Consider the following 21,175-nt stretch of genomic DNA (forward strand, 5'->3'; position numbering starts at 1 on the left):
GGTCACATCATCATGGTCTCTTCAGTCTCCATCTCAACGCAGAAGCGTACCCCTCTGGATTCCCTGGACTATCCCAGTGGCTTGCAGCCCCTTGTGGAATCCCAGGTGAGAATAAAGACTCTGGAGCACTTATAGCTCTGAGTAGGTTTGGGTCCCATTTTTCCATTTTCCTTCTTGCAAGTTTCCAGAGTTTGATCAGCACTTTAGACCATAGCAACACCCATGACTTTGGGCAGTGTGACGTGCAGTAGAATCAACCATGGATTTGAAGTGAGACCCGGACTTGAATCTCAACTTTACCACTTAAAGCCTCTATATGTGACCCTGGGCAACCCCTCCCCTTCTCTGGATCTGTAAAATGAGGAGTTTGAACAAATGGATCTCTGAGACCGTTTTAACTTGCGCTTTCAATGATGTAGCATTGGCCATCCTCTTCCCTTTGCTGAAAAAGTCAGGTGGAAGTGGCAACTCAGTTCCTTGAGCTGGAATGAAGGCAAGTTTGGGCTCCTTTGATCCAGCATCCTTGAAAATATCCCTCAGATAAATGTCCCAAAATGCCATCAGTTGATATGAGAATTAAAACACTAACTTTACCCAGTGAGCTTGAGGTAGCACAGTACAGAGGTCAAAAGTATGGGCTTTAGATGTGAGCAGACCTGAGTTGGAATACAAGTTCCATCACCTATTAGGAGTATGGCCTCACCAGTTTTTCTTCTGAGTCTCGTTATACTCATCTGTAAAGTAAGAATAATATTAGTACCTACCTAATAGGATTATGAGGATTCAGTGAGCTATTGCATGTAAAGTGCTTGTCATAGTGCCTGGCAGAGGAAACTCAAGAAATATTACACTGTTTTTGGAAACTCTTCTTGCATGTTTTGGAAACTCTTCTTGGAAGTGTCAGATGGAAGGGAAAGGAGATGACAGTAAACTGAGACATGGATGACAACCCAGGGATACTGGATTAGCTTCCTGTGACTACTGTAACAAATTACACGCATTTGGTGGCTTAAAGCAACAGAAATTTATTCTCTCACAGGCCTCGAGGCCAGAAGTCTGAAATCAGTTTCAGTGGACTGAAATCAGGATGTTGGCAGGGCCACCCTCCCTCTGGAGGCTCGAGGGGAGAACCAGCTCCTTGCCTCTCCAGCCTCTCCTGGAGAAGGAATGTTGCTAGCATTCCTTGGCCTGTATCCATATCGCTCCAATCTCTGCCTCCATCTTCACATGGCCCATCGCCTCTGTGGGTGTGTGTCACATCTCCCTCTGCCTGTCTCTTATAAGGACACTTGCGTTTGCATTCTGAGTCCACCTGGATAACATAGGATAATCTCCCATGTCAAGACCAAATAGGGTAACATTTACAGATCGCAGGCATTAGGACCTAATTCTCTTTAGGGGCCATTTTTCAGCCTAGCACAGTACTAAGCACTTTTCAGGTCTGGGCCTTTCCTTGCTATGAAGTTCACCCAGACCTAATCATCCTTCTCCGTATAAGTCCTGCAGCTTATCCTTTTGTCTCCCGTTCAAAACTCCAGTGTGGATAAAATGTTTGCAGGGAGAGTGGAGCCAAGTTGCCTGGATTTGGTAATGATATGTCTCTTTTTATGAGCAGGATTGAAATACTCATAATTTTTCTTTGTTTTCTTTTTCTAGCTTGATGAAAAGGTGCATTTTCCACACTGTCACAGAACAAATACAACCATGACTTATATTTTCACAATTTATGTGATTGAGTTCATGGTTCTGTCATAGAAAGAAAACCGTTTTTCTTTTCACCCTCTGGAAAGCATTAGGACTCTTTCTTCCTAGCCTTACATCTCACTCTATGATCATCATATTGGATTCTAGAAGGTTGTAGTCCACCAGAGAAGTGTCAGGCTTGAACATTTACTTGTAAAGAGACTCAGGGTAATTTGCCTACCATCTCTAAACCTTAATTTCCTGATTTGAAGTGTAGAAATTGACAATGCCATAAAGGAATTCTGGGGATTAAATGGGATAGTGGTGAAAATTCTCAGCGCAGTGACTGGCACATGTTAATTTCTTAATAAAGATTCTCTCCCTGCCCCCTTTTTTTTTCTTTAAAAAAAAGGGGGGTGTATTTATTAGCTTCATTTATTAAGCATCTTCCCCTAGTAATCCAAGATGTTATAGGCAGTAATTCTGGGCCTCAAGAGTTTGAAGCACAGTGCTGGGCATACAATGACGATTCCAAAGTAATCAAGTCATAGTCCTTTCCCTTTAAGTGCTTGCAATTTTGATAGGAAAGAAAGATGTCTTTTGGAGCCTACTTGGAATCATAGAATGTTCTAGTCTTCCTGTGGGTGGATAGAGTTTGGAGGATGCTCAGATCCCATCAATACCCAAGGTCAATATTCTTAGACTCCGTGCTGAGTGGAACAAGCCTTGGATTAGTGGTCGAAGCCCTTGGTTCTATTATTGGTTTAGCCACTGTCTCTGTGTGATCTTAGGCAAGTCACTTTCCCCTTTGGGGATTCAGTTTACATATCTGGAAAATGAGAGAATGAGACTACGTCTCAGCACAAGGAAAATACTAACAGATTCATACAGAGTTATTGCAAGAAATAAGAAAACAGATTCAACATACATCGACTGCAGAAAATTTTCCCCCAGTAATAATCATGAGGCAGAATAAAACAGTAGGATAACATTTCAAATGAAATTTGACTATTTACCAACTGAATAATAATCATAATAATGCTAATAAGAAAATGGCTGAAATGTATTGAGAACAGCAAGCGTTTATGTAGCATCCACTATGTTCCGGGCACTGCTCTTAGTAGTTTACGTGCATCAACACCATTAATTCTTACCACAACCCTCTGAGACAGAATTATTATTATCACTATTTCACAGATTTAAAAAATTGAAGCAAAGATTTTAAAACCTGCAGAGAAGTTTATTAACAACCAATGTCTTACATGGAATGAGTAGTAGAGCCAAGATTTGGACCCAGAGAGTCTATACTCTACTGCACATATGAAATTAATGACAATTGCATAAATAAAAGGGAAAGGCCAATACAGAATAAAAAAGTGAGAGCTGATTGACTTCTGACTTCTTCTAGCTTTAGCCTTATGCGATTCTAAGCTCAACATCCCCTTTCTTTTTGCTAGAAAGTCAGAGTAGACTGTTCAATTCCCTGAAGCCGGAAGCCAAGCCATTTTAGTTCTCCTTCAGCCCAGTACTCTTGACCACTTTTAGCACAGAAGTATCTCGGAATTCCTTTTCTACCATCTGGAGGCCATATGGTTCAAGTGGATTCTTCCAGTTGCCAGATCAGAGATTGCGTACTACATACTTTTGGACTGCCAAGAAATAACTTGTTTATTCCTGGGAAATTTCTCACCTGTTGCTTTGTAGAAATGCTTGAATTTCCTCTGTCCCCAGTATGTGTAAACATTTAGAGCAATGCCTCCTTGGGTAGAGCCCCAGAACAAGTTTTGTAACACTCATGTTCCAAGTGAACTCGGACCTGTGGCTAAATCTGCATAGAGAAACCTAGCCATCCTAGTTGTATTTAGGCAAAAAGTACAGAATCAAGAAGTGACCACAGATGCCCTCCTAGTCTGGTCAGCCGCAGGCTCTGAGCCAGATTACAATCTTTGAGATCTCAAACCCTGAAAATGGTACCCATGCCACATGTGCAATTAAAAAAAAATAATGATCCTATATGATTTAAAAAAATGGAGGCAATAGCCAAAAGGTGGAAGCACGACAAGTTTCCATCACTGGATGAATGGATGAAAAAATGTAATGTATATACAACAGAATATTATTCAGCCTTAAGAAGGAAGGAATTTCTGATGCGTTGCTACAACACGCATGAACCTTGAGGATATTAGGCTAAGTAAAATAAGAATAAATATTGTATCATACCACTTATATGAGGTACCCAGAGTAGTCAAATTCATAGAGACAGAAAGTAGAATGGTGGTTACCAGGGGCTGGAGGGAGACGAGAATGGAGAGTTATTGTTGAATGGGTACAGAGTTTCCATTTGGGAAGATGAAAAAGTTCTGGAGATGGATGGTGGTGATGGTTGCACAACAATGTGAATGTACTTAACACCACTGAACTTTACACTGAAAGTGGTTAAGATGGTAAATTTTACGTAATATGGATTTTACCACAATTTTTAAAAAATTAAAAAATGGGAAAAAATTAATGGATAGTGAGCCAACAAATTTCTGACTTTTTCCATGCTGTCTACTTCACTGCCTTTCTGGAAATAGCCAGTTCTTTCAGAGAAAATACGTTCTTATTGAGGGGGTGGGTGCCTGCTTTGCTGATGTCCAAAGTAGATACTTTCTCTCCCTATTTGCTGATACAGAATTAGCCTCATGTCACCCCAGGCTGAGGGAAGGAAGAGCACAGGTGTCCTACAGGGTTCCCCCCTCAGCCCACCAGCCCCGTAGCCCCCAAACTCTGCTGCTGGAGAGAAAGAAAACTCTACTAGAACGAACATCCTCTCAGCAAACATTTATTGAGAGTCTTACACTGTAATAGTGATACTAGTATCTATTAAATTAAACTTACTAGTCTTAAGAAAAGCTATCCAAAACATGTTACTTTTTGTGTGTTAAAGTTAAAGTAAAAAGATGATCGTGTGACCTTTTGATGTCATGATAAAGCATTGACTAGCAGGTCCACTTAAGGATCATCTCCCTCTGAAGAATAATTGAACATTATTTACACAATTGACTAGGGCCCAGACATTTTACAATTCTGTAAAGTAATAAGGTATGATGATTTTCTTTTCTGTCTGGTAGAGAAGGTAACCCTAAAGGTTTTATTACCCTGTAGGACATCAATCCATTTTATAATAATTTAGCAATCTCATTTCAATATTTTCTTTTCTTTTCTTTTCTTTTCTTTTGAGGAAGATTAGCCCTGAGCTAACATCTGCTGCCAATCCTCCTCTTTTTGCTGAGGAAGACTGGCCCTGAGCTAACATCCGTGCCCGTCTTTCTCTACTTTCTATATGGGACGCCTGCCACAGCATGGCTTGCCAAGCAGTGCCATGTCTGCACCTGGGATCCAAACCGGCAAACCCTGGGCCACCGAAGCAGAACGTGCACACTTAACCACTACACCACGGGGCCGGCCCCTCATTTCAATATTTTCTTTTTCATTGACCATAAAAACTCCAGTTCAGGGGATGGCCCAGTGGCATAGTGGTTAAGTTCAGAGTGCTCCACTTCGGCAGCCCGCGTTCATGGGTTCAGATCCGGGGCTGCGACCTACACACTGCTCATCAGCCATGTTGTGGTGGTGACCCACATTCAAACTAGAGGAAGACAGGCACAGATGTTAGCTCAGGGCTAATCTTCCTCAAGCAAAAAAAGAGGAAGACTGGCAACAGATGTTAGCTCAGGGCGAATCTTCCTCATCTTCCCAGTTTTTATATTCTGTTTTGGACTGGCTTTGTCATCCTGCTAGTCTCCTTATTAATGAGTTAAATGAAACTTTGACCCATGCTCACTGTCTATTTGTATGAGAATAATGTTTTTAACATACTGAGAATTATCCTTGGCACTAAGTGTCAGACCCTGGGCTAAGTAATTCACAAGCCCACAATGCCCTTTGAGATAGTTTCTATTTTATCCCTATTTTCCAGATGAGAAAGCTGAGGCACAAAAAATACAAAACAATTTTTTCAGTTCCAATTGCGTGCCAGGCACTTTGCTAGTCACAATTTTCTCTCCTTCCCTGAACATCCTATTTATTTATTCATTCACCCATAAACACGTATTGAGCACTTCCTGTGTGCCAGATACTCTGCTAGGCTGGTGATAGAGAAATGTTAAAACACATTCCCTGCCCTCACAGCTTTTGGTGTGGGAGGACAGATGCTTAAATGGACAATTATCATGGGAAGAAGTAAGGGCTATGAAGAGGGGAAGGAGAGGGCTGTAGTAGAAGAGGGAATATCTAACCCAGACTTGTGAGCATGAAGTCAGGGAGGTCTTCCTGGAGTAGGTGACGCCTATTTTAATAGGTGTTAGATGAGTCAAAGAAGGGGGTGAGAATCATCTCAAGATGAAGTCTCAGTTCCCAGCGCAGTATGGCAGACTCTTCATCAGACTCCTGCTTACGCCTTCACATCACTTCTCCCTCCTCACCGTCTCTTCTGTTTTTGCTATACTTAAGTACTACCAATTTCTCAAATATTTTATACTCTTTCTCCTCTCACATTCTTTTGCACCTTCCTCTCCCTCTGTCTGAAATAACTTATCCCCTCGCCTTCTGCCCTATGCCCATTCCCACCCCTCACTTGTCCTGCAGGACCAGCTTAGGCATCACTACCTCTGAGAAGTCTTCTCTGACCCCAGGTTAAGTTAGAGGACTCTGCTCTCCCCAGGTGGCCCCCATGCTCCCCAACCCCAGTCCTCCACCTCTCTGGCCCTCTATCTTAATACCTATCATACTGTATTATCACATGTCTCTCCCCTCCTTGATCATCTGCTTCCTAAGAAGGGATCTCATCTGCTTCAGGTCCCAGCAAATAGTAAGTGCTCAATAAATGCCCACTGAATAAAAGAATGAAGCAGCATATGAACAGCTCTAGAGGAAATAAAAGAAGGAGAAAAGAGAGCTCTCAGAAGCTATTAGAAATAACTTGTGAGCAGTCCACAGTAGCAGAAGCACAGAGTGTAGTGGCAATTGCTATGGACTAAGCTAACGAAAATGGTATGCCCAGAGCTGTACTAAGTGATTGACTTATATTATCTCATTTCATTCTCACAACAACTCCATAAGGCAGGTACTATTGTTCTTCCTGTTTTACTGATGGGCTCAAAGAGGCCACGTGGCACGCCCTAAATCCAATGGCTACCAAGTAGCAGAGCTGAGATGTGAGCCCAGGTGGCTTTACCCCAGAGCCCGTGGCCTTGTCCTCTGTGTTACTATCTATATCACCTCCACTCTGGGTCCTAGGTGGAGGAAGTGGGCTAAGAAGAGAGCACAAAGATGCGCCTAGGAGTTTACAGTCCAGGAGAGAAGACAAGGGGATAGAACACAGCAATATAACTACAGTGGGAGGCAAAGTTCTGTTGGTTTCGGGAGAAGAGTGTGAGGTCCCTTCCTGCTGGAGGCGTCTAGGAAGGCCTTTCCAAAGGAGGTGGCACCTGATGAAGAGTAGAATGTATGTAAAAAGGACAATGCCTCAGGGAGAAGTTGTTTATCTCAGCAATGCAAGGCTAGATTAACACCAGAAACAATGCATTTGCCACATTAACAAATTAAAGATGAAAAGTCACATGATCATCTCACTAGATAATGACAAAGAATTTGAAAAACTCAAAACATTCGTGATAAAAACTCAGCAAACTAGGAATAAAAAACTAGGAATAAATAATCCAATAAAGGGTATCTATTTTTTTAAAAAATACAGCAAACATCATATTTAATGGTAAAAACATTGAAAGCTTTCCTTTTTAAATCAGGAAAATGACATGAATACTCTCTTATATCTTCTATCATCATTTCTATTTAACATTGATACTAGCGGTCATAGCCAGAACAGTAAGTTGAGAAAAAGAAACTGTATAAAAATTAGAAAAGAAGAAATAAAACTGTCACTATCTACTAGTGATATGATTATGCATATAGAAAATCCAAAAGAAACTATAAATAATTATTGGAATAAATAAAAGAGTTTATTAAGGTTTCTAGATACAAAATCAACCTGATGAAATGATTCTAAAATTTATGTATAGAAGTTCAGTATACGAAAACAGCCAAGACACTCTTGAAGAACAAAGTGGGAAGACTTAATTTACAAGATATGAAGATGTATTAGAAAACTATACGGGCCGGCCCGGTGGTGTGGTAGCTTTGTTCGCATGTCCCGCTTCTCAGGGGCCCGGGGTTCGCCAGTTCAGATCCCGGGTGCGAACATGGCACTGTTTGGCAAGCCATGCTGTGATAGGCGTCCCACATATAAAGTAGAGGAAGATGGGCACGGATGTTAGCTCAGGGCCAGTCTTCCTCAGCAAAAAGAGGAGGACTGGCAGTAGTTAGCTCAGGGCTAATCTTCCTCAAAAAAAAAAAGAAAACTATACTAATTGAGATAATGTGGCGTTAGTGCAAGGAGAAAAAAAAAAGCCATTGAGACCAAATGGACACATTTACTGTAAGTCAGAGATGTCACTGCAAATCAGTACTGAGGGGCAGACTTTCCATAAGTGGTGCTGGAACAATCAGATATCTACACAAAAGAAACAAATCTTGACCTCCACTTCCCACCATACACCTGACGGTAAAAGACAAAACTATAAAAATTTTGAAAATAAATAGGAGAGTATCTTCATGATGCCAGGGTAGGGAAGAATTTCTTAAACAAAGTACAAAAAGCATGAACTAATGGAAAAGATTGATAAAGTTGACCTGGAAATTAGAAACTTCTGTTTATCTAAGGACAAGATAAAGAAATTGAAAGGAACATTTGCGTGCTCTGTGTTCAGGAAACCAGGAGGAGCAGATTTGGTTGAGACTGGAATGCATGGAAAGATAGGGCTGGAAAGAGAGGCAGGAGCCAAGACAGGAATACCAGGCTCCCACCGCTTACTGGGCAGGCCAGGGCTAGAAGCATCCTGGCTTTATGGGACTTCTTGACATGTTCCCAAAATTGGGGTGTGTTAGTGTCTACAGCAGAAAATCTGGTTGACTCATATCTGTTCCTTTGCCTCCCCTTCAGGAAACCATACTTAATATCTACCCTCCATTCTTCCTGCTGCAGGGTCAGTTCTGTTTGCTGCCCCCAAAGCCGAGCTCCTTTTTTTTCCTCTCCCACCCACTGAATACGTACTGTGTTCTGGCACTTTGTCTGAGTCATCTCATTTATCCTCATGGGATGGTCTAACAGTTAAGAATGCATGTTTTAGAGTCCAGCTCACCTGGGTTTGAGCCCCAGCTCTGTCTTTTGCTAGTTGCGTGTCTTCGAGCAGGTCCATTCACTGTTCTGTGCCTCTGTGTCCTCATCTGTAAAAAGGGAATAATGGCTGTTTCTTCATACTTTTCATAGGGCACTAATGAGAATAAAACATATGCACTCTGCTGGCTTAATACACTGCCTAGCACACTGTAATCTCTCAATACATGTTATTGTTCTTATTCCACATCCTAATGGGGGGGGGGGGGGGTGACCTCTTCAAGGCCCTCACTGCACTGTTAGCTGAATTGGGCCTGATTGGTAAAACCTCCTCTCTTCAGTAGCTCACAGGGGAGGGAGAGGGCTGGTCCTCTGAAGTCTAGCTGGGCACACTGCCAGCCCCTGGCTCAGCCCAGCTCCTGGTGGGGCCTCTCCTCACCCACTGGAGCTACACCAGCACTGGCCCCGCTCAGCTTCCTGTCTCCCTTATCTTCCCCCACCATGTACTCTCTGAGGTGGGAAATGCCACCACTTGCTTCCTTCACTTCCCTTTGCTCAGTGGGAACCTCATTCTTTAGGCCTCAGTCAAATATAGCTGCTGGCCCTGCACCCACTCTGCTCTGCGGTTTTCTGCCTCTCAGCCACCCAGGCCAGATGCAGCATAGGCTCTGGCTCCAACCACAGCATTTCCCTTCTCTTCCCCACCCCCAATTCTGGGTTTAGAAGGGGAAAAGGGGACACATCTGAAGCTGCCCCATTCACCAGCTTCCCTACTCCTCATACTCTTTTTGCGCTCTCTGTACCCAATCCCATATCCCCATCCTCTTTGAATTCAAATGCCTGCTCTTCACTTCCAAGCTGTGTGATCTTGGGCAAATTACTTAGCTCTTCTGGGCTTTAATCATCTCATCTGTACCATGGAGACAATGAGGCTAGTGCTATGGGCCCCAGAGGAAATGATAAATATAAAGCCCTGGCACAGAGTGTTAATTTTTGGCATGTTTTATATATAACGTAAATATTCAAGCATGTTGGAAGTATGTGTTCAAAAATGTATTGACAGAGAGTAATCCCCCAAAATATTTGAGATACTATGTGGTGGTTAAATTCACAAACTTTGGCATCAGAGAGACATGGGTTTAAATTATAGCTTTTGCTGTGTGACCTCAGGTCAGTCACTTACCCTCTCAGAGCCTCAGTCTCTTTATTAGTAAAATGATGTTAACAAAACCCACCTTGTAGGACTCACATACGGATAAAGCAAGATTATTTATTTAAAGAGTTTAACACTGTTCCTAGCCACAACCAATGTTACCAATAATAATAATTGTTGTCTCTGCTATTTAAATTTCGGGGCACTGGTGTGTGAAGAGGGTGCTTGGGAAATAGCTGCTGCTGTTGCCACCTCTCCATGACAGATCTTAGCTAGTGGGAAAGACCCCTCTGCAATCAGCTCTGTGGATGGTGGTGGGGACCCACTTTAACCCCAGTGGCCCAGGCCCTACCTACTTTGATTGAAGACTGACAGCACTCAATTCCAAATTGATTCAATTATATACTTTGTTACCCTCCATCCCAAAGCACCCTTCAAACCCTCAAGCGAAAAAAAAGGCAAAGCGAAAAGATGCACAAACTCACTAGGAATCAGATAAAGCAAAGCAAAACCAAAATGAAGTGCCATTTCACACGCAACCACCTGAGAATGCCAAGGGTTGGCAAGGATGTGGAGTGAGGGATCTCTCACGCGCCGCTGGGAATGTAGATTGGCCCAATCTCTTTGTAAAACAGTTTGGCAATATCTATTCCACTCCCAGGTTGGCACCTCCAAAAACTCTCCCACATATGCACAAGAAAACACGGACAAGAACATTCATATCAGCATTGTTTGTAATAGCGAAAAACTGGGGGAAAAAACTTTACTGTCTAACAACAGGAAAATGGATAAATAAATTGCAGTATATTCATAAAATGGCATTTTATAAAGCAGTGGAAATTAACGGACCCACACATAGCAACATGGGTGAATCTTGTTAATATGTTAGGTGGAAAAAGCAAGTTTCAGAGGAATACATGCACTTAAATCCCATTTATATAAAGCTCAAAATGTGCAAAATACTGCTATATATTGCTTACGGATATATACATATGTAGTGTAAGTATATAGAAATGGAAGGAAAGGAAAATAGCAAATTCCAACTAGTGGTTACTTTGGGGGGCCGGGCGGGAGTGAGAGAGACATGGCTGAAGAGGACTGCACTGGGGGCTTCAATTATATTGATATTTTCTTTCTTATGCTGGGTGGCAGGGACATGTATGTTTGTAATAAACTTCTTCAAGCATGAAATAATTCTTTAAATATGAAATATTTCATAATAATCTTTTATAAAAGGCAAGACAATGTAATAGGCAGTGATTTAAGTCCTTCCACTTTTCCTGAGTCCCAGTCCAGGGAAACAAGGCCCCCATTCTTCTTCCAACTAGACCATTTTGGTGAGCTGGAAAAAGATTTTAATGTTATTTCTTAGCTAGTTTGCAACAGCTGAGAGCTGAGCATGGACACTCATCAGAGAATGGGAACCTCGTGGGTGTCCAGGGTTTGGCCCAATGCCATATGATATCAACTCTTCCTTCAAGGAACAGTATATAAAATAAAAACTTAAAACCCCCCCTCAGCCATTTACCTAATCCCATTCTCCAGGAGCAATCTCTATTGACAGTACCTTCCAGGTATTCTTCCTATGTATATACAAATACACAGATAAATAAAGGTTTTTTTAAATATGAGAATGGACTTATATATGGATTACTTGTATAGAAGTAAAATTTTTAAATTAAAAATCGATGCAATTATACTATATGTATTGTTCCACACTGTCTTTTTTCACTTGTCAATGTCTCATGTCAATATATAAGCTCACTCTCTTTTACCATAGTATTACTTAAACTTTTATGTTTAATCCAACCAGAAATATATGATCACACATAGATGTAAAAACTTCAAACAATACAGAGTGATAAAACCCTTCACGAAATAGAGTGATAAAGCCTTTCACAAGATTGCCACCCCTAACACACACACACACACATTTGTATACACTCTTAATCTCAGATCTTTCCCTGGAGATAAACCACTACCATATTTGATGTACATCCTTCCAGATTCATTTACTCCCATAAAGAAATATGTTGTTTAGTTGTTGTGTGTGTGGTTGACATATAAATGGTTCTAAATTATACACAATGTTCTGCAACTTACTCTTGGAGAGGTATGCACATCGTAACTCTCATTCAGTGACCCATTTAGCTGATATTTATTATTTATTTATTATGATATTTACTATGTGTACTATTCTAGACACAGTAGTGAACAAGATGGACAGTGTGTACTCTCACGGAGCTTACGTTGTGGTGGGGCATTCAGACGATAAACGTAAATGAATAGGTAATATAATTTCAGGTAGTAATAGGATGAAAAGAGAGTGAGGGTTGGGCAGTGGAGGGCTATTTTTTTAACTGCATAGTATTCTGCAGCATGGATTATCATAGTTTAGGGGATTCACTTTCAGATTTTTCTACTTGCTTCCTAGAATAAGAGTACCTCTTACACTGCTATCCAAAACCCATCATAGAAACACAAATGCACAAAACCGAAACACACACATATACAACTGAACAAATATTTTATGAAATAATCCTTACCCCTATTAAGGGTGATGAACTAAAAATTTTTGTTCTGCTCTATTTCATTAAAAAAAAAAACCTGCTAATCATGGCCTACTAAATTGTTTTCGCTGTCCACTAATAGATTGTGATCTCAGTTTGAAAAGTATTGCTTCACTGAGATTTAGATTGTTCATAATTCTCCCCTATTACAAACAATGCTGCAGTGAGCTGCTTTATGCTCATTCTGGGACTATTTCTGAGAACAAGATCCCTGATTGTGTAATTAGTATTTACTGAAAATTCTGATAAAAGCATGCTGGAAAACTGAATTCTAATCTCGGATCCGTTACCACCATGATGTATAAACTTTGCACAAGTCTCTGCACCTCTCCTGGCCTCGGTTTGTTTTTTTTGTTTTTTTTTTTTGAAAGATTGGCACCTGCACTAACATTTGTTGCCAATCTTCTTCTTTTTTTTTTCCTTCCTCTCCCCAAAGGCCCCCAGTACATCGTTGTATATTCTAGATGTGAGTGCCTCTGGTTGTGCTCTGTGGAACCCGCCTCAGCGTGGCCTGATGAACCCAGGATCCAAACCGGTGAAACCCCGAAGCAGAGCGTGAGAACTTAGCCACTCGGCCACGGGGCGGGCCCCTGGGCCTCAGTTTTCCCATCAGGAATCTGCTGATACTACACCCTAGAGCTTGCTCTAAGTTTAAAGCCAATGCCCCACCCCCTGACTCAGCGAGGGCAGGACTTCTCTCCAAGCCCTTCTCCCCCTTTTCCGCTCCCTGTTCCTCGGAAGCGGCCCTGGGAAAAGGGAGAAGGCAGGTCTGGACAGAAGGGCGCGCTGCAGGGCGGGGCAGGAGGGCAGAGGGAGGCCAGCCCCCTAGTAGGAAATGAGACAGGGTAAGAACAACACTTTATAAGCCTGATGTCCTCTTCCTCCTCCGATCCCCTGGCCACCTTCCAGCCTCCTCCTTTTAGCCTCCTCCCCTCCCAGACAGTCCTCAGTTCTTTCTCCCCTAGGCTGCAGCTGGCCGCAGCCTCCAATCGGCCAGAGCCAGGAACCCAGGTGGGATCAAGAATCTCAGACCCAGGATGTTGACAACATTGTTGCCACTGCTGCCTCTACTGCTCCTGCCGGGCTGGGCCCTCTGCAGCCAGGAAGCCTCAGACGGTGAGTGGAGGGCAGCTCTCCTGCCTCGGGGCGGTTCTGGAGACTCTCAGCCTGTCTGCGTACATGGGCAAGACCAGAGGACCTTGTCCCACAGTGTCTGTCTGCGGCCGGCTGGATCTCTCTGTAGGGCAGGCAGGGTCCTGGGGACTGGATGTGTTCCAAAGCCAAGGCGAGGGAGTACAGCTCAGCCCACGGGAACGGGGGAGGTGGAGGAGGCTGGGGGGAAACAGGACTGGAAAAATAGGAAAGGGATGGGTAGAAAGGGTTAGGGAATTATCCTCGGGAGAGGGGAGAGATGGGGAGAAGTCTGGAAAGGGAGCGCTCTCTCCTTTCCAGGTGGATGGAGGTGAGTCTAGGGAAGATGAGATGAGAGATGGAAGGAATGGGAAGAGACTGGAAGACTTGGGGAAAGACTGAGGCTGAGATATGTGAGGCAGGAGACTAGAGAAGGTGAAGACAGACTGGGGGCAGCTGGTGAGGTGAAATTCAGGAGAAAGAGAAGATGTGCTCAACAGGAGAACTCAGAGGGGTCAGGCTGCCTGAAGTGGCTCCATTTCAGCAGGGAAGGGGCATTATTGCCTGGCATTGTAATTGCTCAGGGGCCTTCTCTCCCCTCTCCCCTAATCTCTATAGCTTCAGTCAGAGAGGGAGCAAATAATAACGAATATTCAGTCAGTACTCACTATGGCGAATACATGTATTGATTCACTTAATCCCACAGAATCTCTCCAAGGTGGATAATATTATCTCCATCTCTCAGAGGAGGAGACTGGGGCATAGAGCAGTTAAGAACTTTGTCTAGGGTTAACCACATAGACATGCTTATTCACACCTGCAGACAGAGAGCACAACTTCTCCAATGCTAACGTGGACAAGACACACCCCCCACACACATTTACAACCCCAGACTCACTCCTTCCTCAAAGATTCTCTGGGTACCAACTCTGTGCCAGGCTCTTACTGGGTGTAGGAGGCAGAGATAACCAGATATGATTCTATAGCCCAGAGGAGCCCAGTGTAGCCTGTGTGTTTGGAGACAGTTATATAGAATCTGGGATCACTGAAACAGACCCACTGTGTCTGGGAGGGTAAAGAGGAGAGGCATCAGGAAAACTTCTCCAAGGAGAGGGCAGCTAAACTGGGTCTTGAAGCATGAAGAGAAGTTTGCCAGGAGGCAAAGCAACCCACACATGCTATTCACATGTCAGCCAAAAGGAAGCATGAGGAACTCCGAGTAGTTGGATATATTTAAGCACAGAAAAGAGGCTGAAAAAGCAGGTGGGTCCTGGTCTCTGGCAGCCTTGAATGCCAGGCTAAAGACTTTGGACTTGATTCTGTGGACAGATATCCTATGGTGAGGCAGTACAGCTGAGTAGCTAAAAGTGCTGGACTGGGACTGGCCTGCCTTCAAACCTTGGCTCTCCCATACCATTTGAGCCTGTTTCCGATATGGACTGGTGTTAATAATAGTCGCCGCTGCATTAATCTAATGGGAGGAAGGTACAAATAAGATAAAGTATGTAAAGTACAGTGCCCAGGTCATAATAAGCACTTAATAGCTATTAGCTATTATTATTATTATTATGGATAGGGGAGTGTGTCACTGGAAGATTTTAAACAGGAGAAGGACATAATCTTATTTCTGGGTCAGGTAGAGGTCAGATTAGAAGGTGTGAAACTGAAAAATGAGGGCAGGGGGATGAGGAAGGAAGTTACTACCCCAGTCCAGATGAGAACCTATGAGGCCTGAAATAGGGACACGGCAGAGGAGACAGGGAACAGGAGATGCAATTGGAATTTTACTGTAGGTCAAGATTTGTTAACCAACCGGAAATGTGGGGGAAGTGGGGAGAGAGAGAAAGCAGATTAGGGCGGCTCTTCCACTGACTGTTTGGATTACCATGGGGCAAGTGGCTTCCACTCTTCTGGCCTCAGTTTCCTGATCTGTAAAAGGAAGATAATAATCCCTGTACTGCCATCCTGGCAGGGCTGCTGTGAGCATCAAACGGGAGGAAGCGTGGGAGGACACTTTGTAGTTAGGAAGGGCTGAGAAGGTGGGCAGCCGGCCTCTGGGTATGGGGTTATTATCTCTGGCTACACGCCAACCCCTCCCACGCCGGCCAGGCCCAACGCACTGACTCCTACCCCCAGGCCCTCGGAACCTCCACATGCTCCAGATCTCCTACTTCCTCGACCCCAATCAAGTGTGGCACCAGGGGAACGCATCGCTGGGGGGGGCTGCAGACGCACATGCTGGAAGGCCCGGGCACCAACGTCACGATCCTCCAGCTGCAGCCCTTGCAGGACCCCGAGAGCTGGGCGCTCACAGAGAGGGGGCTGCAGCTCTACCTGAGCCAATTCTCCGGCTTTGTGCAGCTGGTGCACCGGGAGCGGCACGTGGCCTGTAAGTGGAGCGCACCCCGGGAGCCGGGCCTGGGCGGCGCTGGTCGGGGCAGGTGGCAGGCGTGGCCCGTGGGTGAGATATGACAGGGGCGGGCCTGTGGGGAAATGAGGTCAGGGAGGGGGTCTTGTGGATGGGCCTGGCACCGTGGGCCTGGTCTTGTGTGAGCGGGCTGCGGAGCCCAGTGGCGGCAGGGCGACTACTTTTGCTGATTGCTGGGTGGGAGGTTGAGGCTGGAGAGGAGTGGGTGTCCTAGTTGACGGGCCCTCTGTCAGGCTCTCTTCCTGCTGGCGTGATCTCGGGGTAGATTGTTTTGGAAGGCCCTGTCCCTGATTCTCCCTGAACCCTGAAAGTTCACTTCCCCCTGGTGGATATCCCCCCACACCTAGCAGCCTCTCCACACAGCCCCCTGACTCTGAACCCCATCCACAGTTCCTCTGACCATTCGCTGCTTCCTGGGCTGTGAACTGCCTCCTGAGAGCTCTCAAGCCCATGTCTTCTTCGAAGTGGCTGTGAATGGAAGCTCCTTTGTGAGTTTCCAACCAAAGACAGCCTCATGGGTGGCAGGGTCCCAGGCACCCTCCAAAGTGGTCACCTACACCCTGCAGAAGCTCAACACCTTCAATCAGACGAGCTATGAACTGCTGGAATTCCTGCAGGACACCTGTGTGCAGTATGTGCAGGAACACCTCGCCGTGAAGAACTTGAAAGGTATGACGGGATTGGAGAGGGGCCTGTGTTGGGTGGGTTCCAAGCAAATGGATGGATACCTTGAGCAATAGGAGGCCCAGGACTTGGGGTTTGGGTCAGAGTACACACAGCTTAAGTCAGTTGGTGAATTAGTCTCCTTCCTTTGGGGCTGAAATCCCTTGAGGTTTGACTCAAACCATGGACTTCTTGGGGGTATGTTCTTCAGGCTAACTCTTTGCATATTCTACAGGGAGCCAAACAGGCCGCTCCTACACTTCGCTGGTCCTAGGCGTCCTGGTGGGCAGTTTCATCATCGCTGGTGTGGCTGTAGGCATCTTCCTGTGCACAGGTGGACGGCGGTGTTAATTACTCTCCAGCCGCCTCTGAAAAAGGGCTGGACCGATGGGGGGCTGGCAAAGGAAGATCGCAGCTCACTGCAAAACCAGACTCCCCATCTGGGACCTTATATACCAGCAGATTTGGAGTGGCAACTCCTTTCTTCTCCCAGATCTGTCCACCAAGAGTTTGGGGGAAGGGAGGTGAGGAAGCTAGGTAGACAGAGTACTTGGTTTGCTAAGAACCTAAGAACTTGCACACTTTGCTGAATTGGTCTGAGAAGTGAATGCTTATCTCTTTGTGGAAAACAGATGATGGAGTTGGGGCAGGGGAATCTATGGCCTTCTGTCCAAAGACAGAATCACCTGAGGCATTCAAAACACATAACCAAATAAAACAAGTCATCCACAACCAAAATAAACAATTCAGTGCTTCCAGGTGTGTCCGACTTGGGAAGGGATACTGGTAAAAGAGAGGTAGAAAGAAATAACCAGAGAAATGATGGAAGTGTAAAATCCAAGTCATATGGGGGCCAGGAGTTATTAATCAATTAACAATAATAATAAATTCCTTACTTATGTATAAGGCATTGTTATTTCCTCTACTTTGTAAAACTTCTGGAAAAGTAGACTATACCCTTTATTTCTCATCTCCTCTTCACTCTTCAACCCACTGCAGTGTGACTTCTCTAGAAACTGCTCTAAGATCATCAATAACTGCTAATTGTGAAACCTTCATCTTCTATGATATCTGCAACATATCACTTTGTGGACTAGAACTCTCTTTTTACTCCAACTTCTGAGATGCTATACTTCTAATTTTTAGAAACTATTCTGGCCCCTCAGTCAATCCCTTTGCCTATGTCATCTTATTAAATTCACCTTGGAAATGTTGACTTCCTTAGAATTCCGTTTTTTGGCTTCTTTTGTTCCCCTTTAAACTGTACCCTTTCTGGGTGACCTACTAACTTCCATGGCTTCAAATGCCGTCTATCTTTGGTGATTTCCAAGGGGAAGCAATAGAATTCTGTTTTTAAAAGCATCAAACAGACTCAAGTTTTACTTCTTTGAGCCAGGCATTTAACTTCTTCAAGTCTCAGTTTCTTCATAAGCAAAAGGTATAATAAAATATATAAAAAGGGTATAATAAAAAGAACACCTACCTCATAGAGGCATTATGAGTATTAAATAAGATAATATATATAATATAATATATGCATACTCAATAAATATAGCACTTGCTGCTGACCTCCAGACTCCCCCATTTGCATTGATTCTTGAAAATCATCTCTATCTTAATGTTTTGCAGACATTTCAGAGTCAAGATGTTCAAAATTACATTCCTTATCTTTCTCCCCAAATCTGTCCTCTCTCTTGTGTTGTTTAGTATCAGTTAAACAGAATTACCATCAAATCATATCAATATAGAGACCTCAGTGTTAATGTTTATTTACTCCCTCTTCATCCCCACCTACAAAGTACGATATCTATAGAATCCATTCCCTCCTATCCACTCCATTGCTTTTGTTCAAGATATCGTAATTAATCTATTTTTCTGTGCCACCCAGTTCTATCTTCAAAGAAAGACTTGCTGTTGAGCTGTAGGGAGTACAGCCAACAGATAACCTCTAGCTGCTTCAGTTCCTTCAGTGTCCGCCTCACCTGCCAAGAACAGTCCTGAACAAGGTCACGCTCATCCTGGGGCTGTCTTCATCCAGTGACTGAGCAAAGCAGGAGTATAAACATTCACCATGCTGGTCCACTGCAGGGCAATTCTGATGAGCAATATTCACTCCAGAGCTCCTTGCCAGGTTGGCTAGGTCTTTGTCAGATCTACATTGCAGTTTGACTTCTCCCTCTACTCAATCCCTCTTTCCTCCCCCCAGTTAATATCTTGCACCTCAAACTCTGTCTCAGCATCTGCTTCCAGAAAACCCGACCTATGACTGACAATCTGTCTCTCTCTCCAAATTGAGAGCTTTTCTCAGTCTTTTGTCTGGACCATGGCAACAGCCTCCTCCTAATTGTTCTCCTAGCCTCTAATTTCTCTGAGTTCTAATTCATCCTCATCTAATACATGGCAATAAAAAAATAGATCTGATCATGTCATTGTTCTGTTTTTTAAGTTTCCCATCTTACTGAGCTAAATTCAGAATCCTCAAAATGACAGAATACAACAGTAGTAACACAGAAGTTTACAAAGAGAAAAGTGAAAGACCCCTGCTTTCTCTTCCGCACTAAACCCTTACCCCAAAGGGTTGCCAAGATTCTTAGTTGCAAGCAATAGAAAGCAATTTTGCCAACATAAGGGGGAAATAAATATATGGGAAGGTTATCAAATAATCCTCAGAGGTAATGAGAAGCTCAGCTAATCATGCTCAGAAAATAGATCTGGGGATCACAGCCAAAGTCATAACACAGGAATGGTCTAATTAAGGATATCACAGCTGGAACCACCATCTCCATCACCACTGCATGCCGCCATCTTAAATGAATTCTACCCTTTCCCGTGTCTTTACACTATTTGTTCAAGATTGAAAGTCCTGGTAGGGGCATCCAAAAGACCAAATCTAGCTCATTTGCCTTTGCCTTAGCTGCAAAGGGGGAGAAAGGAAACCTTCAGGTATCTTTGGGTTCTCTTGTGGGAGGTGGGACCCTGTCTCCCATTAAGATTCACACAAAGAAAGAGGTTTCAGATGTTGAGAAACCAAAACGAAAAACAAAACCCTAAAAATATTCACTATATCTCTTACTATCAATTTATTTACTCATTCAGTAAACATTTATCAGTAACTTCAATGTACAAGGTATTATTCCATGTACATTGGAAGCACAAAATGATTAAAACATGGTCCTTCTCGAGGAGCTCATTATTTACTGGGGAAAGTAAAACATATACAAATGAGAATAATACAAGACAGGATATCCTAAAAACTGAAAGAAACATATAAATAAAAATGTTGTGTTGTGATTTACTGTTGTAGCTATCATTTACATATTGCTTTATCATTCTTCGAATGCTTTAATTTGCGTTTATCATTTAGTGCTCACTGAGATCTTCTAAGATAGGTGTTCTCCTCATTTCAGATTAGGAAACATGATTAGTGAAGATAGTAAACAAAACAAAGTAAACAAAGTAAGTGGCAGAGCCAGGATTCAAACCCATGCCTTTGTGTCCTAGAATTTATGCTTTTTCTCCTCTACTAAAACTAAGAGAATCAGAGGAATCTGAGGGGGAAATGGGATTTGTGGATGGGTAAGCTGTAACCATGCCCAGATAGGAAACACAGAAGAGCTTAAGTAATGGCACAGAGGTAGGAAAAAGCAGAGTAAATTTTAGGAAGGATAACTAGCCCCATGTGATTGGACAATAGAGGAATGGTGGGAAATGAGACTGGAAAGTAAGCTGGAGTTTCAGTACATTGGACCTCTAGAGCCCCGTGAAGGAGTGTGTTCTTTAGGTGGTAAAAAAAAAAACTAGGAAATTTTTGAAGGTTGGTGGACAGAAAGCTGCTGAACTCTTCTTTCCCCTTTCAGCTGCACTGTAAAAATGTAAAAATGGGGCTTCAAACAGGTTGAGACCTACCCTCTCTCAAGGAAAGGATGGAAAGAAGCCAGTCTGGAGAAGAGTGAAATCTTGGAGTGTGAGCCAGATGTACTCAGGCTCTGAGAATTATGCCCTTTCTTCTTTTTTTTTTTTAAAGATTGGCACCTGAGCTAACAACTGTTGCCAATCTTCTTTTCTTTTCTGCTTTTTTTTTTCTCCCCAAATTCCCCCCCAGCACATAGTTGTGTAGCTTTTTTTAGTTGTAGGTCCTTCTAGTTGTGGCACATGGGATGTCGCCTCAACGTGACCTGAGAAGTGGTGCCATGTCTGCGCCCAGGATCTGAACCAGCAAAACCCTGGGCCACGGGAAGCGGAGCGCACAAAATTAACCACTCAGCCACAGGGCGGTCCCCACGCCCTTTCATCAGTGCTGCCACTGCGGTAGTTCAGGCCCTCACCAGCTC

The 21,175-nt window shown here is 43.6% G+C and overlaps 1 protein-coding gene across 1 annotated transcript; it reads left to right on the top strand.

The window, feature by feature from the left end:
* The first annotated feature begins 13,319 nt into the window (after nucleotides 1-13,319).
* On the top strand, nucleotides 13,320-17,750 carry PROCR (protein C receptor). Its single transcript, XM_046679873.1, is given in 6 exon segments — nucleotides 13,320-13,389; nucleotides 13,588-13,738; nucleotides 15,890-15,969; nucleotides 15,971-16,142; nucleotides 16,572-16,850; nucleotides 17,080-17,750. Coding segments are annotated over 5 exon segments (726 nt in total). The 5' UTR covers nucleotides 13,320-13,389; nucleotides 13,588-13,659; the 3' UTR covers nucleotides 17,196-17,750.
* The last annotated feature ends 3,425 nt before the right edge of the window (nucleotides 17,751-21,175 follow it).

The sequence above is a fragment of the Equus quagga genome, chromosome 12 (genome assembly GCF_021613505.1).
Source record: "Equus quagga isolate Etosha38 chromosome 12, UCLA_HA_Equagga_1.0, whole genome shotgun sequence".
Lineage (NCBI taxonomy): Eukaryota > Metazoa > Chordata > Mammalia > Perissodactyla > Equidae > Equus > Equus quagga.